The sequence below is a fragment of the Aspergillus tubingensis genome (assembly GCF_013340325.1).
Source record: "Aspergillus tubingensis WU-2223L DNA, scaffold_5, whole genome shotgun sequence".
Taxonomy (NCBI): domain Eukaryota; kingdom Fungi; phylum Ascomycota; class Eurotiomycetes; order Eurotiales; family Aspergillaceae; genus Aspergillus; species Aspergillus tubingensis.
In genome coordinates, this window is record NW_023336279.1 from 621,403 (window position 1) to 647,422 (window position 26,020).

The 26,020-nt window shown below is 48.8% G+C and overlaps 11 protein-coding genes and 2 non-coding genes across 13 annotated transcripts; 8 read left to right on the plus strand and 5 right to left on the minus strand.

The window, feature by feature from the left end:
* Positions 1–31: 31 nt before the first annotated feature.
* On the plus strand, positions 32–9,073 carry AtWU_03530 (polyketide synthase; the record flags this gene model as incomplete). The annotated part of the gene is made up of 7 exons (XM_035498642.1): positions 32–1,144; positions 1,204–1,327; positions 1,386–1,498; positions 1,572–2,010; positions 2,060–5,637; positions 5,691–6,872; positions 6,965–9,073. 7 exons carry the CDS (start codon positions 32–34, stop codon positions 9,071–9,073), a joined length of 8,658 nt encoding a protein of 2,885 aa, XP_035354535.1.
* Positions 9,074–9,354: 281 nt separating this feature from the next.
* On the plus strand, positions 9,355–10,197 carry AtWU_03531 (lovastatin diketide synthase LovF; the record flags this gene model as incomplete). The annotated part of the gene is made up of 2 exons (XM_035498643.1): positions 9,355–9,700; positions 9,761–10,197. The coding sequence occupies 2 exons, from the start codon at positions 9,355–9,357 to the stop codon at positions 10,195–10,197; spliced, it is 783 nt and encodes a 260-aa protein (XP_035354536.1).
* Positions 10,198–11,756: 1,559 nt separating this feature from the next.
* AtWU_03532 (class I SAM-dependent methyltransferase) lies at positions 11,757–12,569 on the plus strand (the record flags this gene model as incomplete). Its single annotated transcript, XM_035498644.1, has 1 exon — positions 11,757–12,569. One exon carries the CDS (start codon positions 11,757–11,759, stop codon positions 12,567–12,569), a length of 813 nt encoding a protein of 270 aa, XP_035354537.1.
* Positions 12,570–13,154: 585 nt separating this feature from the next.
* On the plus strand, positions 13,155–14,275 carry AtWU_03533 (aldo/keto reductase; the record flags this gene model as incomplete). The annotated part of the gene is made up of 3 exons (XM_035498645.1): positions 13,155–13,588; positions 13,647–14,183; positions 14,242–14,275. 3 exons carry the CDS (start codon positions 13,155–13,157, stop codon positions 14,273–14,275), a joined length of 1,005 nt encoding a protein of 334 aa, XP_035354538.1.
* Positions 14,276–14,637: 362 nt separating this feature from the next.
* On the minus strand, positions 14,638–15,712 carry AtWU_03534 (NmrA/HSCARG family protein; the record flags this gene model as incomplete). The annotated part of the gene is made up of 4 exons (XM_035498646.1): positions 14,638–15,158; positions 15,231–15,282; positions 15,328–15,465; positions 15,530–15,712. The coding sequence occupies 4 exons, from the start codon at positions 15,710–15,712 to the stop codon at positions 14,638–14,640; spliced, it is 894 nt and encodes a 297-aa protein (XP_035354539.1).
* Positions 15,713–16,696: 984 nt separating this feature from the next.
* On the plus strand, positions 16,697–17,866 carry AtWU_03535 (C6 transcription factor; the record flags this gene model as incomplete). Its single annotated transcript, XM_035498647.1, has 1 exon — positions 16,697–17,866. The coding sequence occupies one exon, from the start codon at positions 16,697–16,699 to the stop codon at positions 17,864–17,866; it is 1,170 nt and encodes a 389-aa protein (XP_035354540.1).
* A 359-nt stretch (positions 17,867–18,225) lies between these two features.
* AtWU_t79 lies at positions 18,226–18,315 on the minus strand. The gene is given in 2 exon segments: positions 18,226–18,260; positions 18,279–18,315. It is a non-coding gene; the product is annotated as a tRNA-Asp (tRNA).
* A 1,045-nt stretch (positions 18,316–19,360) lies between these two features.
* Positions 19,361–20,223, plus strand: AtWU_03536 (amino acid adenylation domain protein; the record flags this gene model as incomplete). The annotated part of the gene is made up of 3 exons (XM_035498648.1): positions 19,361–19,463; positions 19,560–19,703; positions 19,775–20,223. The coding sequence occupies 3 exons, from the start codon at positions 19,361–19,363 to the stop codon at positions 20,221–20,223; spliced, it is 696 nt and encodes a 231-aa protein (XP_035354541.1).
* Positions 20,224–20,762: 539 nt separating this feature from the next.
* Positions 20,763–21,236, minus strand: AtWU_03537 (uncharacterized protein; the record flags this gene model as incomplete). Its single annotated transcript, XM_035498649.1, has 3 exons — positions 20,763–21,014; positions 21,062–21,142; positions 21,201–21,236. The coding sequence occupies 3 exons, from the start codon at positions 21,234–21,236 to the stop codon at positions 20,763–20,765; spliced, it is 369 nt and encodes a 122-aa protein (XP_035354542.1).
* Positions 21,237–21,750: 514 nt separating this feature from the next.
* On the minus strand, positions 21,751–21,866 carry AtWU_r25. Its single transcript, XR_004775205.1, has one exon. It is a non-coding gene; the product is annotated as a 5S ribosomal RNA (ribosomal RNA).
* A 306-nt stretch (positions 21,867–22,172) lies between these two features.
* Positions 22,173–23,148, plus strand: AtWU_03538 (SDR family oxidoreductase; the record flags this gene model as incomplete). Its single annotated transcript, XM_035498650.1, has 4 exons — positions 22,173–22,212; positions 22,295–22,608; positions 22,682–23,052; positions 23,115–23,148. The coding sequence occupies 4 exons, from the start codon at positions 22,173–22,175 to the stop codon at positions 23,146–23,148; spliced, it is 759 nt and encodes a 252-aa protein (XP_035354543.1).
* A 399-nt stretch (positions 23,149–23,547) lies between these two features.
* On the plus strand, positions 23,548–24,591 carry AtWU_03539 (uncharacterized protein; the record flags this gene model as incomplete). Its single annotated transcript, XM_035498651.1, has 1 exon — positions 23,548–24,591. The coding sequence occupies one exon, from the start codon at positions 23,548–23,550 to the stop codon at positions 24,589–24,591; it is 1,044 nt and encodes a 347-aa protein (XP_035354544.1).
* A 117-nt stretch (positions 24,592–24,708) lies between these two features.
* AtWU_03540 (zinc-binding alcohol dehydrogenase family protein) lies at positions 24,709–25,835 on the minus strand (the record flags this gene model as incomplete). Its single annotated transcript, XM_035498652.1, has 2 exons — positions 24,709–25,234; positions 25,297–25,835. 2 exons carry the CDS (start codon positions 25,833–25,835, stop codon positions 24,709–24,711), a joined length of 1,065 nt encoding a protein of 354 aa, XP_035354545.1.
* Between the last annotated feature and the right edge of the window lie 185 nt (positions 25,836–26,020).

Consider the following 26,020-nt stretch of genomic DNA (forward strand, 5'->3'; position numbering starts at 1 on the left):
ATTGCCGGGCAGAGAAAACAATTGCCTGATCATGGATGGACTGGATGTTAAAAGTTCACCGAGCGCCATTCTTTCACACGGTAAAGACCACCATGGCGCGGTACAAACAGAGGTGTACAGCAACTGCGAGCCGGTCCCGTTCCCGATCGCGATTGTTGGCATGTCAATGAGGCTTCCCGGCGGTGTCAATGGTGAGAGGGAGCTCTGGGACTTGTTGATCAACAAACGCGATGGCCGTTGCATAGTTCCCGAGGACCGATACAATATTGAAGCGTTCTACGATGAGACTCGTCCTGGTGCGATTCGGACCCAGCACGGCTACTTCCTTCAGCAAGATATATCGCAGGTTGATGCTGGATTCTTCGGTATGAGCAAGCTAGAAGCCGGAAAACTCGACCCGCAACAACGAATACTGCTTGAGGTTGTATGGGAATGTTTGGAAAATGGGGGCCAACTCCCATCCCAATGCCGTGGAAAGGACATTGGATGTTATGTTGGAGTGTTTGGTGAGGACTGGTTGGATTTGATGAGCAAGGACACCCAGGCCATCGATCGGTTCAGGGTCGTCAGCGCGGCGGATTTCGCCCTTTCGAACCGAGTATCCTACGAGTATGATCTGCGGGGTCCCAGTATTACATTTCGCACTGGTTGCTCTGCGGCCCTTGTAGGTCTACACGACGCGTGTCAGGCACTATATACAGGCGAATGTACGTCAGCGTTGGTGGCTGGGACTAACTTGATCATCACGCCAACGACCACTAATGCCGTCTCGGAGACTATGGCACTCTCCCCAGATGGAATTTCGAAAACATTCGATGCTTCTGCAGATGGCTATGGAAGAGGAGAAGCCGTAAACGCAATCTACATCAAGCCGTTACATGCATGCCTCAGGGATGGTGATCCCATTCGCGCTGTGATACGATCTACAGCTGTCAATTGCGACGGCAAGACACCTAGCATAACAACTCCAGGGTCGCAAGCACAGGAAGCACTCATCAGAAAGGCTTATCAGAAAGCAGGAATTTCCGAAATTAGTAAAACAGCGTTTTTTGAGTGTCACGGAACTGGCACAATCGTCGGCGACACAGCCGAAACAACTGTGATTGCCAATGTGTTTGGTCACGAAGGCATACATATTGGGGCGGTGAGTCGAGAGTCAAAATAACTACAAGTCTTAATAATTCGGTGTCTGATACGTACTAGGTGAAACCAAACTTGGGCCACTCAGAAGGTGCTTCTGGAATTACCAGTGTGATCAAGAGCGTACTCGCGCTTGAGCACAGGATTCTTCCTCCCAATATACATTTCAATACCCCAAATCCCAACAGTGAGACATTCCCTTCCCTAGTTCCTTGCGGGATAAACTACTCATTCTCTATCTTAAGTCCCTTTCAAAGAAGCAAAGTTGCAAGTTCCTGTGGATCCAACACCTTGGCCCGCAGGTAGATGTGAAAGGATCAGCGTCAATTCATTCGGTATAGGTGGTACCAATGCTCATGTATGTATCAGTGCACTCAGCCTTTTCACAATTTTTCCCAAGATAATCGAAGAATGTCTACTAATTATTCAAGGTTGTCTTGGATTCTGCCTTCTCTGTAGGTGCAGGATCCCAGTCTGGGGTAGCATCCGACGAGAGATTAGGCCCACCACACCTTCTGCTAGCCTCTGCCAAATCGGCCACTTCACTGGATAGCAATACCAAAATAATCAGCGAGTATCTACATGACGCCCCATCTGCTGCTGCAGATCTTGCATATACACTGGCGTTTAAACGAGAGCACATGCAACATCGAGCCTTTGCCATCGTGGAGAAAGATGGGACGATTTCGACATTTGAGAAAGCGCGTGCAATAAACCCGCAAATCTGCTTCGTTTTCACCGGACAAGGCGCACAGTGGCCAGGAATGGGGCGAGAGATGATCCTGAGCTCTGAGAAATTCCGGTCAGTCATACAGGGACTAGATGAGGAATTACAGCGACTGGAAACTCCACCTGATTGGAGTATCGAAGGCATGTCTTGATATCTTTCTAAACATAGCGTGAACCTAACAACATCTAGAGGAACTAATGCATGCCGACGATAAAAGCCGATTTCAAGAGGCTAAGTTTGCACAGCCCCTTTGTACCGCCATACAGGTGGCCCTGGTGGACTTCCTCCGGGAGCTGGGGGCCATGCCGTCCATTGTGGTAGGACATTCGAGTGGCGAAATTGCCGCGGCGTATGCTTCAGGAGCAATCACGGCCGCCTCTGCAATCAAGATCGCGTATTTCCGCGGACTGGCTATGGAGTCAGCAAACGGAAATGGCGCTATGGCGGCAGTCAGTTTGGGACGTGCTGAAGCAGAGAAATATCTCAAGAATGGCGTGGTTGTGGCGTGCGAGAACAGCCCTGAAAGTGTGACCATCTCCGGAGACGAGCAAGCGGTCGATGAAATGTTGAAAGACATACAAGCACAAGGCGAGGTGTTCTGCCGGCGTCTTGCAGTCAATGTGGCTTACCATTCACACCACATGAAAGAGGTGGGAGAACTATTCGAGTCACTACTTTCCGAAATTTGTTTCAATGAATCTATGACTCCACTAGTATCCACGGTTACAAACGAAACTATCTCTGACCCTTGCGCTCTGAGTCCCTCATACTGGAGAAGAAATGTGGAAAATCCAGTCATGTTTAACACGGCACTGAGCAAGATATTGAGTGATGATGAAAAGGCTCTGGCGTTTGTTGAAATTGGACCACACTCGGTGCTGTCTGGACCCTTGCGGCAAATCATCTCGGGTGCAGATTCCAAGCGAAACTGCTCTTACATACCAACCTTCGTTCGACACGCAGACCAATCGAGGTGCTTGTTGAGCACAGCTGGTCACATACACACCCTGGGAGTCTCCATCGATCTATCGATGTTAGTCCGTCCTGCAACAACAGTGACAGACCTTGCCCCCTACTCGTGGGATCATACTGAATCATTCTGGAGTGAAACCCGCCTGACAAGGGACTGGAGGCTTCGTTCAGCTCCCCACCACGAGCTGTTAGGAAGTCGAGCTCTGGAATCGAGCGACTTGGAACCTGTATGGCGAAATATGCTACAAGCTGAAAATGTACCATGGCTATTGGAGCATAAGATAGGGGGGGAGGTCGTCTTCCCAGGTGCCGGATACGTGGCAATGGTTGGGGAGGCTATGCGTCAGATTTCCCAGATTCCCGAATATTCGGTGAAGAACGTGTTTATGCGAGCTGCATTGGTGCTGAAAGAGGCGAAGCTGCAGCACGTTGAGATTATCACTAGCCTTCGACCGGTGAAACTAACCGATAGTCTAGACTCTGGTTGGTACGACTTTACAATCACTGCATATAACGAAGGCGAGTGGAAGAAACATTGCGTCGGCCAGGTACGGGCAGAGCCAGAGGGCTTCACCAATGAATATGGTACAGTATCTCCATACTCACGTAAGGTGCTGGCCAAGGAATGGTACGACGCTTTGGAGAAGCGAGGACTGGAGTACGGCCCCAATTTCCGCGGGCTTCGAGATATCACCGCAAGCCCTACCACTACTGAGGCAGCAGCAACGCTATATGAGCCTACTGGGCTAACCGGTAGTCGCTATACTCTCCATCCTGTCGTGATAGACCAATGTTTACAGCTATTGAGTGTAGCGGGAGCCAAAGGGATCCAGCGTTCAATGACTCAATTGTGCATCCCCACCGCTATTGAGAGTCTATACGTTGCGCCCGGACAAGATGTGATGTCTTTGAAATCAACATGCGATGCAGCTGGGAGCACGTTCACTGGGGATGCTTTATTGCTTGCGGATGAAAAGCCTGTGCTTTCTTTGAGGCGCTGCTTCTTCTTTGGAATCAGTGAGTCCGCGATCAACGATGAAAATGGCGCGTCCGCCGCAACGTTGCATTGGAAGCCTCATATAGATTTTTTGCCACTTGAGAGCCTAATCCCACCAATCCCAGCCGACATAGACCGCGGGCGAGTGGCTGTGGATATGACGAACTTATTCATATTGGAGGCATACCACCGGACAAGGTCATCCAAACCAACAAAAGAGCACCTGAAAAAGTACCACATGTGGTTATCCTCGCAGTACGAAAGAATAAAGACCGAACACCTCAACTTTGTTCTGGAAATGGAAAAGTCTGCCTCCAATCCCGGAGGGTGTCTGTCGCAGATCGAAGAGTTCGGCGAAAGCATCGAGCATTCTTTGGTGCGCAGTGTGTTTACTTCCGGTTATGAAATTCTGTCGCATATTGAAGGCATCTTAGATGACAGCATCGACGCCCTGGAGATTATTAGCGGAAGTGATGCCGTCAGTAGGATGTATGAGGAGTCCTCTCGTCTATGTCCTGCCGAGAATTTCCTGTCACTCCTTAGCCATTCACGCCCAACACTCAGAGTCCTGGAGGTTGGTGCAGGAACAGGCGGCGCCACCTCGGCAGTTCTCGATGCCATTTACGATGCAACAAAGCACGATGGTCCTTTGTACTCCAACTATACATTCACTGATATTTCAGCGGGATTCTTCGCAAAAGCAAAAGAGCACTTTAGGAACTTCCCTGGGATGATATACCAGACGTTCGACATATCCAAGGACCCTGAAGACCAAGGCTTTGCCGTAGAGAGCTATGACTTGATCATCGCTTCTAATGTCGTCCATGCTACCCCAAAAATATCAACCACGCTTCGCAACCTGAATAAACTTCTGGCTCCAGGAGGGTGGCTTTTCCTTACAGAGCTCTGCCCAAGAATTCCAATGACTACTTTCATAATGGGCACTCTCCCAGGCTGGTGGAATGCAGAGGATTCAAGAGAAACACCAATGGTTACCGTCTCACGATGGCATGAAGAGCTCCTGGATGCGGGATTCACTGGTGCAGACATTTTCCGCTACGACAACGAACCACCATACGAGACTATTGTTTACATCCTGTCACGGCGACCCCAGGCCAGGGCATCTCTCAATAAAGAGATTGGTTTCCTTCATAAGGGCAAAGTCCCTAGTTTGGCATACACACTTGCACAGGCTTACACGCACCAAGGCGTCAAGGTCACTTGGTTGACTTTGAACGACCTGTCTTTTTCAATAACGGACGTCATATCCTTCCTTGACCTGGATAGCCCTTTTTTGGACAGTCTTTCGGAGGATGAGTTCCGTGCTTTTCAGCGCTTTCTTTCTGGCGTCAAAGGCCACTGCCTCTGGCTGATGCCGCCGATTCAATTTGGCGGTGGTAATTCAGACCCTCGGGTTGGCCTAACACTGGGATTGATGCGAACGGTAAGGAAAGAGATCTCTACAAATTTTGCAACTCTTGAACTCGATCAGAGTGAACCTGGTGCAGCAGAGAAGATTGCGCTTGTATTCGAAAGACTCTGTCGACAATCAGGCAAGAACCCGATTAACGAGGACTACGAGTTTGCCCTTAAAGATGGAGCAGTTCATGTCGGTCGATATCACTTCCAATTCCTCCACCAAATGATGGCTGCCGATGATAGTTTCGAGCAGAGGTCTTTAGATATTGGGTGCTTTGGCATCTTTGATTCTTTGACTTGGGCCCTAGATGGGCGTGTGGGACACCTTGGGGAGCACGACATCGAAGTGGATATCCGATTTGTGGGGCTCAATTTCAGAGTAAGCCACTGTCAATACCCTTCAGCGCCTGAATGCTAAAATTGCTTGTTTAGGATATCATGATATCGATGGGACTGATGGGAGAAACTTCCGAGATCGGACTTGAAGCGGCCGGTATTGTCTGCAATGTGGGATCAGGAGTACAGAATATTCAAGTAGGAGATAAGGTGTCAGTTTTCGGAAAGGGCTTGATGGGCACAAGAAAAATAGTGCCTGCGGAGACTTGTCTTGTGCTCCCTGAAGGATTGTCTCTCGAAGATGCAGCAGCAGGTCCCTGCGTATTCTCCACTGCTCTCTACTCATTGGTGAAGTGCGGAAATCTACAGAAGGGGCAGACAGTTCTCATCCACAGCGCATGCGGTGGTGTCGGTTTGGCCGCAATCCAGATATGCCAGGCAATCGGAGCCGAGATATTCGCCACAGTCGGAAGCAAGGAAAAGAGAGAACATCTTATGGAGGAGTTCAAGCTTACTGAGGATCGTATATTTGATTCCAGAAGCGTTAGCTTCCACAAGGATATAATGAAGGCGACCGGTAATAGAGGTGTAGACCTCGTTCTGAACTCCCTTTCCGGCGAACTATTGCATGCCTCTTGGAAGTGCGTTGCCCCCATGGGAAAGATGATTGAGTTGGGTAAGCGTGACTTTCTCGGTCATGGTAAGCTGGATATGGACCTCTTCATGGGAAACCGAACCTTCATTGGTGTGGATCTTCTACAAATTGGCGAGCAGGACCCTGAACTTATTCGGAGCTTAATACAGCAATTCGCTCACGCTTTAGAGCAAGGGAAGCTCCGTCCTATCCGTCCAGTTACTGTTTTCAAAGCGTCCGATATTGCTAAAGCGTTTAGGCACATGCAGACTGGCAAACACATGGGCAAGATTCTGGTGGAAATGCCTGAGAATCCATCCGAATTACCAGTGTCTAAATTGAAGGCTAAAGGAGCCTTGTTCCGCAGTGATGCTTCTTACTTGTTGGTTGGTGGGCTTGGGGGTCTCGGGCGTGCAGTGGCAAGATGGATGGTGGAAAAAGGTGCCCAGCATTTGCTATTCATGTCCCGGTCCGGCTTGGAGACAACCAAGGCTCGGGAATTCGTCCAGGATATGGAGTCTCAGGAAAACTGTCACATTCAGGTAGTGACAGGTGATGTCACCAATATTTACGATGTTGAACGAGCCGTGTCTGCCGCGGTACGACCTATAGCAGGAATTATGCAGTTGTCCATGGTGCTACGAGTGAGATTCCCGTTACCCTTGTATACACTCTCATATGGCATTCAACATGCTCTTGTTGTCGAAGAATACTTATTAATTTGTCTGTCAAACAGGATCAAACATTGGATGACATGGCATACAAGGAGTGGACCGAGGCACTTGCTCCTAAGGTCCAAGGCACGCGGAATGTTCATCAGGCGACGCAGGATTGCTCTCTGGATTTCTTCGTCCTGCTCAGCTCTGTCTCTGGTACTGCCGGGCATATCGGCCAAGCAAACTACGCGGCTGCTAATACCTTCTTGGACGCTTTTGTCACTTATCGTCACTCAAAGGGGCTACCAGCTAGCGTACTCGACATTGGTTTCATGGGAGATATCGGTGTTATCGCTGAAACGTCTCATAGAGCTAGGGAAATGGTAGAAATGAGCTCTTGGGAAATACTGGAAGAGCACGATCTTCTCAAGGCCCTGGAAATACAGATCATGGGGAGTGCACCCCAACTGGCCTTAGGGATGGGAACAACAAAGCCGGTGTCTGAGATGGAGAATGGTGTTACAGTTGGGCAGGATGCTCGTTTCCTGGCGTGGCATAACATGCTGACTGCTTCGGACGGCGGGAGCGCAAGCCAAGATAACGAGCTCAAAACGTTCGTAAACGCGATCAAGCGCAATCCCTCTCTTCTCTATGATCCAGCTACAGAGACCAAGATTACGCTCGAGATCGGTCGAATGGTTGCCTCGAACATGTCCTATCCCGATGACATGCCGTATGAGGAGCTCTGTGAGATTGCAATTGACTCATTGATGACCATTGAGATACGCAGCTGGTTCCGACGAAATGTTGGCGTTGAGGTATCACTCGCTCAGATATCAAAGGCACAGAATGTCAAAGGACTCGGCGCTATTACCATGCAGGTCCTCCGTGAGAAGCACAAGTCCGGGGAGCTTGAGAACGCGAAGGGGTCTCTTGTTGGTAACGGCAAAGATGATGTTGATGAGAGCGTGCTCTATCGGGCAGACTTGGAGTTGGCCAAATCTCTGGAGCCGATATCAGAGCACGTCCCGTGTTGGCATTCCGAGTCTGAAGGACGGGTATTTGTGACCGGATGCACCGGATTTCTGGGTGCCTTCTTTCTCTCTACTCTAATTAGGCACCCGCGAGTGAAGGAGATTGCATGCTTGGTGCGAGCGCCAGATGCCGCAGCAGGCTTGGCACGTATCAAAGAGAACATGGAGCACTACGGACTGTCATTGGACTCTGAATCTAAAGTCATCGTGGTACCTGGCGATCTCACCGACTCGACACTGGGACTCGGGCAGGAGAAGTACGAACATTTCGCTCAATGGACCAGTGTTATTTTCCACCTTGCCGCCCAATGCAACTACATGCCTTCATACTCGGAACTCCGTGGCGCCAATATCCATGGGTTTTCGAATATTCTTCGGTTCGCCAATACGAAGCGCCTCAAGCCCGTGCATTATACCTCCAGCATTTCAGCCTGTGGAACATCTGCATATCTCGAGGGTAGAGAGCTTATCGGCGAGAATGAAAGACCAGCCCTCAACACTACGGACTCCGAAAGAAAGCTCGTCGGTTACAGTGAGACCAAGATCGTGGCCGAAAGCATCGCCTGGGATGCCATCGCAAACGGCATGCCAGTAACCATCCATCGCCTACCCGTCATTTCCGGCCACAGCAAAACGGGAGTCGCCAACCCCGGGGACGGTTTCCAACATATGATGGTCAGCGCCATCCGCGTTGGATGCTACCCCTCTCCCCCGGCCGCCCGCTGCCAGATGATCCCAGTCGACTACGCCAGCGCAGCGATGCTGGAAATCGCGCTTAGCAGTCACCACAGCCATGCCTATAACCTTGTCCTCCCTGACCAAACCCATACGCTGACATGGGATGAGGTTCTAGACACGGTGGCACATTTTACGTCCCCCCCGTTGAAACGGGTATCGGCTTTGGAGTGGGCTGATATCGTGGCAACGCATGGGAAACATCATTTCAAAGTCGCATCGACATTCTTGCAAGATAAAATTCGGGAATCGTTGGTGTACTGGGAGGCGGAGACGATGACGAAGACTGTGTATGAGAATGCGAATAGTCGGCGTGTTTTGCTTGCGTCGTCGGATATGCCGGAGTTGCCTTCTATGCCGGAGCTGTTGAGTACGTACTTTAAGGTCTGGCAGAAGGAGGAGCAGAAGCACCACCGGTGATTTCGGGGTTGATGGGTTACGTGGGGTGATGGTGAGGAGGGTAAGGACAAAGTCAATGAAGTATCTAGCATAGGAATAAATTGTTGATTAGGATATAATAGGAATGAGACGATGATCACTATAAATTACATTAGTAACCTATCAATTAGGTTGCCAAGAACTACTGTACAGACAATTTGGCGGGAATATTAGCAACACCCAGAGATATTGGAGTGATATTTGAAGGATCGAGGCCAAGTAAACAATAATACCAATCACTTACACAAGCACTGATTGTCACGATGTTCGTAACATACACCGTCGAAACCTCAGTATACACATTGTCTGCAGGCTGCAAGCTCGTTGGAGAGGCCATGGCAGCAGTTACGGGACATATTGTAGTGCCCACGGCGATGGTCTCGGTAGTGAGGAATGTAGTCTTATCCGTAGTAGGACAGTCGGTCAGTGAAGTTGGACATGAAGTCACAGTGCGGACTTGGGTGGTAAGGATTGCAGAAGTGGTAGAGAGTCCTTCAAGTGAGGAAGCAGACTCGGAAAGGCTGCTGTTGTGGGTATGGATAGCTGGCTGCGGAGAGGTTGAATGGCTCGATAGAACGGTACTTTCGTTCGCAAATGAAGGCATAAATGGTACCGATGTAGATGCCTGAGGAAGTTTGGTTAACTCCAGGCTCGACGATGCGTGGACAGAGGCGGAGGATGCTGTGTATTGGCTTGATGATTGCATCGGTACCGAAGAGCTTGGATGTAGAGATGATGAAGCCGAGCTTGATGCGATTGCAAGACGCGAGGTGGTAGACATCGCAAATCTTGAACTCGGGGTAAATGTAAGAGTATCGCTGGATGAGTGCCAATGTGAGCTGCTGAGTCGAATAGCGATGGAGGAACTTCCGGCAGCGGATGACTGGTTCGGCATGGATGACTTATCCGACGTCATGAAAGATGAAGAGTCAGAAATAGATGCAGGTACAGAGGCAGACGAGAACTGTATCACTGGTGTTGATGTGGACGTCGACGAGGGAGTAGTGGTTCCCAAGGTGACCCGAGTGATGGAAATTGCGGGGATAGAACTGGATACTGCGACTGAAGATGTGGAAGATGGCACAACTGGCACAGAACTAGTCTGAGTGGATGATGTATCAAGTGTAGTGATTGTTGACGTGTATGTCACAACAGACACGATGGTGGATGTTTGCGTCGAAAGGCCCGTCCAGATAGAAGTCTCGGTAACCGTGCAAGGATTGGTGGTGAAGCGCATCGCCGCCCTGTAAGAGGCAGCTGAAGTAGCAGTAAGTGAGCCAGTTAGGAGGTAGCAAGCACGGATTGCCGTATTGTAATTGACGCCATTACACTCAGTACTTAATTGATAGCATATCACCTCGCAGTCAAATAGCGATGCGTAATATGCCGAGGTGACAGTCGTCCCTCCCTCCAGAGATACGCCCGAACACCATTGTTGGAACCAGTTGCCGGCGAGAGACCAAGCACCATCCAAGGTACAGAATGGGTCCGCATATGACTGGGTAGCACAGGTGGTAGTGGTTGTGGTTAGAGCTGAAATACTGGTAATTGTGCTGGTCACTGTGTCGATATAGGTAGACGTCAAAGTCTCAACTGAGACCCTGGCTGCTGCTTCTGGCTGGACGGTCAGAGCCGCAGTCAATTGAGTCAGGGGTAGCAGAACAGTCAGGAATCTTGCTATTATTCTCCCCATGATTCCAATGGCCGAACTGATCAAAAAAAAGTAATGGTGTGTTTTTGGGGAGAATAGAACGTCTTGCGGTGCGAAAGAATGACTGAAAGGAATGAACGGCAACAGCCTCGAGTGTCATCTTCCTTAGTGGGCACCCGTTCTTTTATAGCCACAATCATGATAGAGACATACGAGGTACTATTGGTGGGTACCTGGCCTTGGACTGGGCTAGTGGAATATTTCAGCTGCTAACGTGATATTTGGAACTGTAGAAGCAGGTTTGGATATAATAGCCGACGAAACGTTTTAGCGTCAAGAGGTGGCAAAAGCAGAGTGTCAACCTCAAGGTGGTAATTAAATCAAAGTACTGAAAAGGCAAAAACCGAAGGTCTAAGAAACATCATTTGAGAAAGATATGGGCCTCAATAGGTGGCACTTTCGCCGGATAATCAACATGTAGGGTTCGATTTCCATAGCATCTCCGGTATCGCTGCGGGCTAAGATGGTCATGACAAGAGTCCAGAACAGACTGTGAGTATAAAAACAGTACTGTAACAGGCCTAGTCTCTCAATAAGCCGATCAGGACTTCAAGTAAGCAGCAAGCATAAGTGGCTCGTAATTATAAGCATATTCAAGCTCAAGCATAAAACATGACCCAAGTGGGTCGGTCACCAACGACCAGAGATGGTTGTGCGGGAGCTGCGATGTCCGCCCGCAGCTACAGAAAAAGGATACCGCGATCATGCAACATAAGTGATTCTCCGCCTAGACTTTACCATTCCCTGCAACTTACTTCATCCATATATTGGCTGGAGAATCCTTTTCCGAAATGCAACCATGCCGATCGCGTTGACCCCAAGTCAGCGAGCGACAGCTCCGCCGATATCGGCCCGTGGCTAGCCATCCACAGCAGCTATAAAGGAAGCAACGAATACATCCCATTCTATTTCTCATCAACAAATCTTTATTCATACTTCAGAAAAAAGAGCAAAATGCCTGAGACAGCAACATACACTCACGGCCATCATGCCTCCGTGCTCCGGTCCCACGGACAACGGACCGCCCTCAATTCCGCTCAATACCTTCTGCCGCACCTTCAACCCCACATGAAGATCCTAGACATCGGCTGTGGTCCAGGCACCATCACCGTGGACTTGGCTACTTATGTCCCGAACGGTTACGTTACGGGCCTGGAAATGGTCGACGATGTCTTACCAGGCGCCCGACAGCTCGCCGAATCGCGAGGAATCAACAACATCGAGTTCGTCACGGGTGACGCCAACAACCTGGCTTACGCCGATGAATCATTCGATGTGGTTGTCTGCCACCAAGTTCTACAGCACGTGGGAGATCCTGTGAACGTTTTGAAGGAGATGCGCCGTGTCTGCAAGACTGGTGGTATTGTCGCCGCGCGCGAGTCAGACTACTCGGTCTTTGGGTGGTACCCAGAACTCCCTGGACTGCGACGCTGGCTGGAGCTGTATGATCGGGTAGCTCGAAAGAATGGAGGCGAGCCCAATGCAGGTCGGTACTTGCATGTCTGGGCACGTCAGGCTGGATTTGAGAAGTCGAAGGTCGATTGTACTGTGAGCGCGTGGTGCTTTACGAAGCCAGAAGAGGTTCAGTGGTGGAGTGGAACATGGCAAGAACGCGCGTTGAAGTCGGCCTTTGCTAAGGGAGCCCTAGAGAATGGATTCGCGACGTTGGAGGAGCTCGAGAGAATATCTAATGTTTGGCGTCAGTGGGGGGAGGATGAGGATGCTTGGATATCCATTCCCAGTGCGCAGATTATCTGTCGTAAATAGAGATATCATATCTTATCAGTTATCAGTCGGCGGATAGAGTCGGCCTTATGGCCTTCGAACTCCGAGGCATTTCTTAGGAATAGATGTGGCTACTATACGCGTTATCCACTCGAGACTTTGGTGTGCATATTGGCTTAGGTAATTTTTGAGTACCTAGGTGCCAATTCTTGTAATTTAATTTGTCTGCCCGTAGTACTGTGCATGCAAAGCTTCCATCCTAGATAACTAATTCAACATGATGCCGGATTGGCCATCTTCGTTCTTCGGCGATTCCTATTGGTCGGTTCGCATTTCCACACTCGTGATTGGCTGACCAACCATTGCCCCATCTGTGCTTGAGTTATGCCTCAGAAATTCTGGATCTAGGTCTACAATAGGGACAGATGCTTGGAGAAAAACGAGAGATCCAGTCGCTGCTGAATTCTACGTCCCCCATAAACGACGTATAAATATCTGCTTTACATCCCCCCTCGTCTCTTCTTGTTTTCATCCCGTTTACTACCCCTCATCTATCCTTCAAATTGCCTATATCCAATTTTACTACTAGGAGTAAGTCTACTTTTACATCAATCAACCAGCGCAACAATGTCCACCCTCCGCAACCTAGGCCACAATGGCCCCCTGGTCAACGCCGTCGGCCTCGGTACCATGAGCATCGCCGGTGCATACGGCCAACAAAACACCCGGGAAGAGAAGCTCGCCTTCCTAGACCACGCTCACTCCATTGGACAGCGATTCTGGGACACGGCTGACATCTACTTCGACAGCGAAGCCATCATCGGGGAGTGGTTCAAGCGGTCTGGCAAGCGCGAAGACATCTTTCTAGCAACAAAGTTTGGTCTTAGCTATGATGCCAGCATGCAGCAAAGTATTCGATCTGACCCGGAGTATGTCCGAATGGCATGTGAGAGGAGCCTGGAGAAGTTGGGTGTTGAGACTATTGACTTGTATTATTGTCATCGGGTGGACGGAGTGACTCCTATTGAGAAGACTGTGGAGGCTATGGTTCAGTTGAAGAGGTAAGCTATAACATTAAATGTGCTATAATACGTTGCTTACATGAGATGTCGGATACAGAGAAGGGAAGATTCGCTATCTAGGTCTTTCCGAAGTCTCCGCTGCTACTCTGCGTCGTGCACATGCTGTTCATCCCATTTCAGCACTACAGATCGAGTACAGTCCATTCTGCTTGGACATCGAGTCTCCCCAGTCTGACGTGCTTCGTACATGTCGCGAGCTGGGCATTGCTGTGGTGGCGTATAGTCCCATGGGTCGGGGATTATTGACGGGTCAGTTCAAGTCGAGAAGTGACCTTGGAGAGCAGGACTTTCGATGCATGATCCCAAGGTATTCTGAAGGCATGGACAGAATCCTGAATATAGTGGAGAGGTTCAGGGAGATTGGAGATGCACATGGGTCTACGCCGTCGCAGGTTGCGCTGGCGTGGCTGCTTGCTCAAGGTCCGGAGGTTGTTCCCATTCCAGGTACCCGGAGTGTTAAGTACCTAGAAGAGAACGCTGCAGCGGTCGATGTGAGATTGAGTGACGAAGAGGTTGCTGAGATTAGGGATCTGGTGCAGAAGGCCAACTTTGTGGGAGATCGTTATCCTGAAATGTAAGTTTCTTGGTGATTGAAAAGCTACTGGCTGGTAACCTTGACTAACTGCGTCTAGTATGCCAATATTTCCTGATACTCCGGAACTATGAACTATATCATCCTGACTGCGGAATATGACTTGGATAATATTTTGCAGATTCGTAATCAATATTTAATGTTTGCAATGATCGATATAGCTAGTCAAAGAACTCAATGTGCTGTTACCAAACTGTGGCACAGATGCCCAAATAAACGGACTTCAATCCAGAAAATGAAGTTAATAGCTTCTGTTCCCCAAGAAAACCTGAGTTCCTTGTTTAACGACTAATCACTTTTGATTCTTCAACTGCGACAAAACCGCGCTGTTTCTTAGAGTATCTTCCAGTGTACTCAAGGGTTCCAACAAAACCTATATAATGTGCAACGGCAGTTAGTATGGTTCATAAGTACGAGCAAGCATAAGCAAATCTCATTAATGACTTGCCTTGTGGCTTTCCTCGAATCCGGCCCCGCCGAAGTATCCATAATCCTGGATATACTGAGCGGCCTGAGATACACCCTCACAAACAACGTCGGGAAATCCCTTGGCGGCCATTCCGGCCTTGAAGGTCTCCTTATCCACCTGTTGGAAGCTTATATCTATACCCGTACCCGTTGCGATGGCGATAATATCTTCGAAAGTATACTCCTTTCCGGCGACATTAAAGTTTTGGCCGAGCGACTTGCCAGGATTCAGGAGGATACCCTTGACAAACTTACCCAGGTCAGCAGTAGGGTCAATGATGGGCACTTTGGTCTGGGCGCTTGTTGGTTCAGGGAACGCTAGCACGTATGAAGGGGGTGTTATTGGAAGGGGTGTCAGTATCTCGAAGAAAAAGGTAGCATAGATGGCAAGAGTGATAATGGTGTGCGGGATCGAGAGTTGACGGATGTAGTCGTCAACACGAGCTTTGCTGTCGAAATGCACCACGCCAGTGAGTTTATGATTGGTGACTATCCTTCATTAGCCACAAATCACAACAATACGAAAACGACACAATGGGTGAAGAGAAGAAAGTGACCTACCCCGTGAGATGCCAGGTAAGCTGCTCCAGATAAGATGCTTGACATCCAGCTCCTGTTGGTGTTAGCATATCTCCACAGAGGTACTAGTGTGTCCTACCTTAGCAATATCAGCCACGTTCATGCCTTGTCTAATCTCGGCGGCAGCATCAAAAGTCTCCCAGAAGTTGGTGACCGCAAAGACAGCATAAGCATCTTTGAGAGCTAAGCGAAGAGAGTCTTTATCTTCAAGGTCGGCCTATCGTCGTCTTTATCAATGACCTTGCACCGCAAGTCCAGTGGGGTAATTGGGTGTGACCCACCTTCACTAACTCCGCACCATGCTGAGCTAGAGTTTTGGCAGCCTGCTTGGAAGGGTCTCTGGTGATTGCCCGGATGTTGAACTGCTTTGATGCCACAGGATCGGCCAGGATTGCTCGAGCAACAGAGCCACCTTGAATGCCCGTGGCACCGAACACAACGAGGAGCTTCTTGTCTTCGGACATATTGAGAAGCAGAGGTCCTGTAATGTGAGGTAGCAGAAGAGAAGTAAAAGGGGTGTGGAGTTGTGGGAACTGGTTATAAGCAGTAATTGTACTCTATGAAATGTCAATGAGATGGTGCTTTTTGAGAGCCTGGAGACTGTTGCTGTAGTCAGGACAGGAGCACATATTTATATCTGGCACCCTTATCCCCTACAGATGAGCTAAATCGTTCTGTATTTCTAATAATGCTAAATGATCTATGGAAAAGACCAGCATCCATCGTCCGAGACAGAAGACTCAGAGAGGGTTATATCACTAGCTGCACTGTGATTGGCTCTCTCGCAATACCTTCCAAAAGGGCTTAGCGCTGACAGAACATGTGATGGGGTATCTTCTTCCTGTTGTTCTCCCTCGTCTTTCTTCTCAGTAATGCTTTACGCCTGAGTTACTTATTTGCCCACATCATAATCTTTATCTTTGTGCAGCAATTCCTATGTGATGTAGCCTTGCCAAATACCGTTGCATGAACGACATCGATCTTACTTACCCACGGCCGGTATCGGACCAGCCGATACTATCGGAATGGTCCGCCACGGGAGATTCTCGAGAGGCTGCCAGGTCTGTAGAAAGAGAAAGATCAAGGTACTGCTCATCGGACTCACTTTCTATTCATATTTTTATCATTAAATTCTCTTATACTTTACGTCAATGCTTATTTAGTGAAATCAACAGTGCGACCGGGCGCGACCGCATTGCAACCAATGCCTAAAGTCTGGGTGGAAATGTCCACAGTATGGTGACACTATAGAGCGGATGTTTCTTCATCACAACCCAGGAAATCCAGACATAAACAAATGTCCTAAAGTAACGACTCTCTCGCCAATTTCATGTATTACGGCAAGGATACAAAGTCCTAAACTGCCAGTAAATCTCGTCCCACCAACTGCGAGCATATTAGGCGGAAACATAGTCCAATCCACGGAATCTCATGCAATCGGTTTCTTCATGTCGGCTCACACCTTCCATAACACCGGCCTCATTCGGGGCCATTTCGAGTATTTATCCACATTTAACGATGATGTCATGAATGAGCAACGAGTTGTCGCGAGCCTCCGTGCTGTTGCGCTAGCAGCTTATGCTACCAAGTTTCAACATGTTGCTCTTCTCAAGAAAGCCAGACAGTATTACGTTGCAGCGCTTCGACATATCAATGCAGCCTTATTGTCCTGCCATGAAGCAGCAAAGAACGCTACCATTATCTCGATTCTGTTCCTAAACACCTTTGAGGCTCTGACTTGTGAGAGTGAGGACTTCCCCTATCAAAGAGAGACTCACTTAAAAGGTGTAGCGTCGATATTGGACATTCGAGGGGTGGGACTTGTGCAATCTCGTCCCGGGCTTCAGTTGTTTCGTCAAACCCTCCTCTGCATTTCAGTTACATGCTTAATGCGCTCTTTTCAAATACCCATGGGATTGGTAAAGCTTCACCGCCACACTGCTGCTTACATGGATACTAGTGATCCTGCTTGGAAATTATCAGATATCATGATAGAACTGTCCTATTTCCGCGCAATGGTCAAGGACCGTACGCTCTGTGATCCGGAGAAAATAATTCCATCTGCCAAAGAAATAGACCGCAACCTCTGCTCGCTCGCTGATAACATGCCCGAGGACTGGCGATTCCAGTTCATGGAACTAGAGACCACATCTGAACTCGTCATGGGAATGCAGCTTCACATGTATCCCGATGCATGGGTCGCAGGTGTGTGGAACAACATCCATACATGTCGGTTACTTTTGCATGGTGAGATCAAGCAGCAATTGGAGAGTGTGCTGGACACTTCTCTATACGATGCTGTCCAGTATCAGCACTCAGTCATAATAATGCAACAGCTCGTTTCAGACATTTGTGCTTCCGTGCCTCAATACTGTGGTTACCTACCAGTAAAATCTGGTAGTGTATCATATACGCAGACAGTCAGCAATGGGATCCCCGCTATCGCTGGTATCTACCTCCTATTCTGGCCTCTTCTATATGCCGGCCAGATGGCTATTTCGGAATATCAGCGAGTTTGGATCATTGATCGCATGCGCTATATCGGCGAAACAACCGGTATTCAGCAAGCCTTTGTGTTTGAGGCTATACTAAAGCGGGGTGTGGACCCTTTTCAATAGACAAATGCCGAGAGCAGGGGTCTTGTCGGCTCTGATTGTGACGATCACAGTATCGTAAGAGATCATTCGGGAAGGCCATGGGTGTTTCGGGAAAATTGTATGTATGCTATTGCTGGATGGAATGGATATGAAATGTATAAACACGACAACGGTTCGGACAGATAGAACTGTGTAATCTTCTTAGAACCTCAAAGATAATGGCATCCAGGACTAGTCCTAGCACTAAGGATTATTGTTGCAGCCACCCCATCCGAAATAATTGGGCAGCAGGTGGAATGGAGTCCAATAATTGGTCAAAGCCTCAAAATGTGGGCCGATGATATGTACGTAGCCGATCGAATGAAAAACAAAAAGGAAATCTCCCCGACTGGGAGTCGAACCCAGGTCTCCCGCGCTTGTTCCCGAAAGGGATTGACAAGCGGAAATCATGACCGTTAGACCATCGAGGATTGGATGAAGTATAATATGCTAACAAGTGTACTATATTCCAGGCTGAAGCTGCTCTTAAGTTTACCCTGATAGTGGCCGGTCGGCATGGTGAGCTTCACTGTGAGCTCTCTATGAGCATACTAAAACATATCACTTCATGCACGGGATACTGAATCTCTTTATTTTCTATTAGCTAGAAATTGGTCTGATTCCCTCCATCATGTTATGCCGGCTTTTTAACGCGTTTACAAGGTTGCTACATGTTATTCGTGCTATGTCAACTCCCGTTGAGAAGATATATATGCTGCCACCGAACACCTTGAACCCATCGTTGCGAAATCTGGTAGGGCATCACAATCAATATATACCTTCCACTTACGTATGTTACCAGTCAGAAATATTCCATCTGTAACTTCCACTGGTCACAGTATATCTTAAGGTTAATGACGTTGACAACCACCCAAAAAAAGACGAACAGTAGACTGTACGGTAATGGTCCCTCTTTGCCTTGAAGGGAGCCGGAAAATAACTCAACATGGACCTAATGGTTCTATGCGTCACCCTCGCTACCAGAGCCATTCTTGTCTAACCTTTGCAAATATTAGGCTTGCGAACGGGGATCTATCTAAACCGCGGAAAACGAAGCAGACAAATTCACGGTAAACATGGGGAAAAAGATCGAACGAATATCACAGAACCCCCCTGGGGATGCTGTCAGAAATTCTTAGATCACATTTTGAGGCCTCGAGAATACTGCCTGTTTTGCGACCGCATCGGAGAATGAAAATCCATACTAGCAGCGAACGTCTACCCAGATGAATGCAGAAGTTCTTCACAATGCCAATACAACTACAGCTCCAAGGGCGCTGATTATTAGCGGTATTCTACTGCTTGTAGCGCTGGCCTTATACGTTCTTCGAATGTACACACGCTTTCGTCGAGTATATAAGATCAGAGCCGAGGATCTCATATTATCGCTAGCAGTGGTAGTTTTACCTCATTTCAAGCACCGAGAAGCAGTTCTGACTATCTAAATAGGCCTTGGAGATTGTAGCATACTCCATGATGGCCGCAGCAGCTTCCTATGGCCTTGGTCGATACGACAAATATCTTACACCAGGCAACAGAGCCCAAGCCCTGCGCTTCGTCTTCACATACGAAATGACGGGTATATGGGCAGGTGCACTGTTACGAGTTTCAATAGCAATAATACTTATATCACTACACCGAGCTAAGATATGGCACGCTATCTTGTGGGGTACAGTATCTATTCAGCTTGCAGCAGCGCTCGCTTCGACCATCTGTCTCTTTATCCAGTGCAGACCCTTACGTGCCATGTGGGACATCGTCCCCGACGCAAGATGCTGGGCTCCGCCTCAACTACACATATATGGCTTTCTGTATACTGGTAAGTATCTAACATGCCATGAATTTTCATAAAGGCACGATATAAAGCTAATAGAACACCCTGGCTGGCAGGTATCGGCATCCTTACCGACGTCATATTCGTTATCATGCCATTACCCATAGTCTGGAGACTTCATCGACCTCTACGCGAGAGGCTCATCATCGCTTTTCTACTGTCTGTAATACTCTGTGCCACGGCTGCTGCCAGCGTAAAGCTCTACTATGTACGGGTCATTGTGCTTGAAGGAGAGCAGCTCCGGTCACTAGTGGCGCCAACCTTATGGAGCAGGATTGAAGAGATCGCCCTCATTGCTGCCGCTTGTGCACCTTCGCTAAAGTCCTCGACTGAAGATGGTCTACGTCAGTGTTGGCATTGTTGTGCAAGACATCGTCAGCAAGAGCGATCGAGCAGTTGTGTATCTGAATCGGATCGTTCCAGTTTACGCGCCTTTCTGGATCAGTATGCGTCTGCGTCATTGCGTGTGCCGGAGCGAGCGTACCGGAAACTTGAGGGAGTCTGAAACCTTGATGCTATCGGATTATAAACTTGTGATATCTGCGATGACCTCGGTGAGTGCCTGGACAATGGCGGGATTTTGCTGGTTGTCCCAAGCTTGGCAGGACAAGGGAGCGGGGGATCGGAAAGTTGAACCAGATATCTGCAGTGAGTTGCTTATGAGCTGTAACACTATCCTCACCGATTGACCTTTTCTTGACTTCGAGGATGAAGTGGACAAGCCTACCCGGAGACTCGGTATTTAAAACCGGGTATGGTATGACACATAATCGATGGGGAGAATTAATTCGAGATACGTACATATCTAAGGACAGCTCAATCTGGAAAAAGGATATAAACCAACCAAAGACAACCTCTATCAATGCAACATACCAAATATCCTGGGGAGAAACTGACCAGATATCAAAACGCGTCAAGAGGAACCAGTGTGTTCCCCAATATAGTATGCAATAAAGCATATCAATCCAGTCCTTCCATCATGGGGTAGTTTCCGACAACCATCGCGAGGTATCCTGCAAATTCAAGTTTTTCTGCCCCCAGGCCTTATAGGTCCTGATCACTGAAGCTCGGATTCCGGGAAAGAGGACTCCTTGGAACTTGTGTGATTGCACTCTTGTCCTCACAAATACCATCATTAGCCTCCTTAGCAGCATTGCCAGTGCTTGGTACCGGTGCGAAGGGGTGCGAAATGCTCTCACGGACAGGATGAGCGGTGCCGGTTTGGATATCGCCGTTGTCGGTCACTCGGTGAGCTGCGGAGAGGGCATAATCTCCTGAATCGAAGTAGGTCCGTTTCTGATTGTTTTCAGCCGTGGCCAGAATGTAATACGTTGAAAATGTACCTTTGCCTGCTGGCCAAGACTGCCTCCACAGGGCAATCTTCCGTAGGTAGTGAGGATACGCTTGTCGCGCTCAGAAAGCGGCTTTTCGGAACCATGAGCATATGTTATTCATACCAATAAATGGGAGCGTCATACATACCCGATCATGCACTTCGTTGTCACCTTTGTGGTCCATTCAGAGCAGAGATTGTAAGGTGCCATAGAAGCATATGGTGCAAGTACTTGGCCCTCGGGCGAGATGTAAGTCCCTAATGTTCTAGCTAAGATTCCCATCATCTCTTAGTTTATGAATGACGTATCGGCATGTGACGAAGTCCCAAAATGGTGTTGTTCCATGCCCGAAGCCGCTTTGGTTATCGGCTGTCAGCCTTCGTTCCATGGAACCAACCACTCTTCCAACGGATAAGTTGCACGAGGAGTAAGGCATGTTCACGTCTAGGTGTACTGTGGTACATGGTCAAAGATTGATTGGGGAACCTATTATGAGTGGACGGAGATATTAGACTGTCAGCCGGAAGCCAAGCTATGGCGTGCGATGAGCTTTCCATATTGCGAGGCTAAGCATGATGACAGGGATTGGTCGCATCTTAGGTAACAGTAACTCACTGAAATAAATCTAATATCTGATTGATAGCCATTGTTCCAATTACTTACAATACAAACCAAATAGTGAGGGCGTCAAAAACAAAAACATACAACAGAAGGGATTCGCTGGTGGTCACCCACCCAACTACTAACCTCCCGGCGTGTGGCTTAAGTACGGCTGAGCGGACGGGAAGCCCTGTTTTCCACACCCTATGGTCGTATGTACTTATTGTTCTTTGTAGGACGATTATATTCATAAGATGCTTAATATGCTCTACGCTAAAGCAGCTTTTCGGATACTCGGACCCTGCATTGTCAGTGTCGCATGTGTGGTACTTATCGCTTATCGGAAATTTTCCGTTACATGACGGAATGAACTAATTTCTGACTCGGTTGATTTTGGCTCGGCAGATCATCGGCTGATATTTTCCCCTGTAGAATAAGTTACATCTCATCCATTTCCGTTCTCTCCCTCCGTTTCCTCATTATCTTGAATTTTCCTAGGTCACCTTCTATTCCAAACAATATGGCTGCCAAAACCTTCATCGTCACCGGTGCCTCGAGAGGTACGAAACCAACACAACATATTGCTCATGTCGGCATCTAAATATGCGACCTTCGACGCTAAATATCCCACCCATGGTATAGGTATCGGTCTTGCAACGGCTAAGTTCCTCCTCTCGGCACCTCAATCCCACAATGTGGTGGTGATGGCCCGTAGCGCGGAGCCCCTTCAGAAGCTGAAAGACCAGTACCCCACTCAAGTTGAGGTCCTGACCGGCGATCTTGCGGACTTCTCGCTCGGCCAGAAGGCCGTTGACCTGGCCTTGAAGGCCTTCGGTCGTCTCGATGGCTTGGTTCTCAACCACGGCATGCTGGGCCAGGTTGCCAACGTCGCGGAGGCGGATCCGAAACAATGGCAGCATGGATTTGATGTCAATTTCATTAGCTTGGTGGCTTTCGTAAGTTACGCCCACGGGTTTACTTGATAGAGAAAAGGGCTCTGGGTTACTGGCTACTGACGCATTGGAACAGATCAAAGCTGGACTCCCCGCCCTTCGAGAATCCAAGGGTAAGATCGTCTTCACGTCTTCCGGCGCATCCGTCTCGGGATTTAAGGGATGGGGTCTGTATGGCGCGACCAAGGCAGCCATGAACCACCTGGCCTTGAGCCTTGGCGAAGAAGAGCCCGATGTAACGTCCGTGTCCATTGACCCGGGTTTGGTTGATACCGAGATCCAGAGACAGATTCGTGAAGATCTTGCTACTACTATGGACCGCCAATTCCATTCTGTCTTTACTTCTGTTCACCAGGCTGGAAACCTTCTGAAGCCTGAGCAGCCTGGTAATGTCATGGCTAAGTTGGTGATTGATGCGCCGAACTCGCTGAGTGGCAAGTACCTGACGTAAGTTCTATTCTTGTTCACCTATAGCATTTTCGTGATATGGTAAAACTGACGAGAGATAGGTGGAACGACGAATCTCTGGAGGCTTTCCAGTAGACTATATAGAATAGACCTGTATACATCGCGATCAGTATATACCATCAAGGATTTCTAGACGAAACATTTTCTTACAGTTTATCTACATTTTACTAGACCACTATGTAGTGGCTGAGTTGAATTAAGTTTTGAATTAAGTAAGAAAGAATTTGAGTAAGTGTAGGATAAAACGGTGGAGTCGAAGTTGTTAGGGACTGTCGATTTGTTACCTGGATAGAGCACCTAGAGCAGAGCCAGACAACCTTAATCAAGAAGATTCAGGGAATTCATGACCAAAAATAGCCTAAAAGCCAAAAGCCCCGCATTATGTCATTGGACCCTGCACTAACGAAGTCAGTGTGTGTAGGTTCTAAAATTCCATCAACAATTCTCTGCCTGCAAGGCAACCAGTCGCCCACCATGCATCTAGATCACAAATTACCATGGAACACAGCAGCCGCACACATAAATATCATAAGATGCAATCCTCATTTCACACCTCGACGCACCGACTTCTTCGCCCGAAATAAACCCACGGAGTCATCCGACCTGAACCACTTTCGTCGCACCCTTACCAAGACGATCCGCGAATTCTCACGCACCGAAGAAACCAAGCCACTCAACCCTGTCCCTCTGGACAGCCTCATATCTGATGATCTATTATCCTACCCAGAGAGCCGATTCGGCCTCGGGCCCCATCAGAAAAACTCCGCCCTGCATAACCCCCTCTCTACCAAGCACCGACACATCCAATACTGGATGGACAGCGCTAGGTCTAGCGACGACAGTTACCCTCCAAGCTACTGCAGCGGAGACGGGGACCTCGCCGACGCAGTCAAAATGCTGATCATCATATCCGCAAGCGCGAGAAAGAATGATCCCCTATCAAGGCAAATGTCACGAGAAGCTTTTTCCGCTCTGATAACGCTCTCGCGCCATTCCCAGGTACCTTTGCATACCCTGGCACACATCCATTGGGGTCATGCGTTTGGGGTGGAGCTCGTTGCGGAGCCGGCATTGACGATCTATATCATGATCAATCTGATGGATGCTATGCTTGCCGAGAAACGGTTGAAAGGGGATGATGGGAACGTAGCTTCACTTATGGAAACGCAAACATTTCAGTACTGGGCGCGTCATGCGCTTGCGGACTATGATTACCCGACGCAGAATGTTCCGCATCGGGAGTTTTGGAATCACTTTGGGGTTACGGATATGTGGCCTTTGCAGCAACGATGTGAGGAGGGTCTTGATGCAAGCTTGAAGGATGAGGGTATCACTGATCCGTTGAGGGGGGAGAGTGAAGATATTAGAGTCCGCTTGAAGGAGTATTTGAACACCTGTTTCGCTATATTGTACATATATGATATGCTGCTGCGGGAATGGTATGGGGAGGAAGACGCTGACGAGATGTGGAATTGCTGTATTGGTTCCCTCTTTGAGTCTTGGGGTTGCAAGGTCTAGATTTGACTTCAACTGAGCTGCTAGTGGCTCTTTTCCATGAATCTTGAGTCTTGCTCGTGGAGAATTACTTTAAATATCCTGAAGCTACTACACCAAGCCGTCCGATACCAACAAAGCCTAATCATCCGAAACCGTATATACCAGCTTCCTGCCGCTAACGGTGCCGTTCTTCAAATCCTCCAGTCCATCAAGAACCTTCTTTAAACCCCCAGCTCGCTTATCAACAACGAGTGGTTTAATCTTCCTCTCAGACCAAAGAGTGGATACTATGCCAGCCCATCTCTGGGCAAATTCAAATTCTGCCGGCATCCTGGGGATAACCATGCAATCTGGTCCATACTCGAATGGCTCACCAAGAGCCGTGCAGCAATTGACGAAAGTGGACTTCACGTCTACACGACTAATTTCTGCTGGAAGGAGAGAATGATACAAACCACCTTCATCACTGATGGCTTTTTCGCAGATGCGAACCGACTCCTTCGTTGACACAGCATCACATACAATTCTCAATGTATTGCTTGTATGCTCTCGGATCTGTCGCGCACATCCAGGGTCGCGATAATCAAAAGCTGCATCAGCGCCGTACTCGCGGACAAGGTCGAAGTTCTTAGGCGAGCAGGTAGTCAGGACTGTGTATCCAGCCCTAAAAGTGTACATGGTTAGTGTTCTGCCCCTCACCGGAACATAGCAAGGGAGACAACTCACAGTTTCGCAACTTGAATCAGCCAGCATCCTGAGGCGGTGCTTCCGCCATATATCAAAATGGTGTCATGATTCTCCCCAGGAGTGAGAAACCGGGGCCATGGCAAATTAAGGCCGGATGGCCCAAAAAGACACTGTCCCGCGGCAATGGCTCCGACGCCCACGGTGGCTGCATCCTCGAAAGTCACCCCATCGGGAATGCGTATCTGGACGGCAGCTTTGGCCACAACATACTCTGCAAAAGTACCGCTCTCGGGGCGGGTTCTATCTGCTCCCTTGACAAGTCCACACACACGGTCCCCGACTCTGTACTTCTCTGAGGCGGATTGCCCAACCTCGACAATGGTGCCGGCATAGTCATGGCCCATGACTGCGTTGGGCGACGGAGTGCTTCCAAGAAGCATCCAGTCAATAGGATTCAAGGCCACAGCGGCAGTGCGAATGAGGATTTCATCGTGCCGGGGAGTCGGGATGGGTTGGTTGGTGACGAAGGCTGCGTGGCCTAAAGATAGGGTGATGACCGCTGCTTGGGTGGACTGCATATTGAAATATGATGGTTGAAAGAGAACCAGATGTCTTGAGTCAACTGAAGGGCATAATTAACGCCAGGGTAGTAGCATTTTCTACCTTTATATACAGAAATAATTTGGGTAGCTTACAATATCTTTAGTGATGATGGGCTGTATGGGACCCACTTTCCTCCGCAATGGCTGTCAACTGGCCGGGG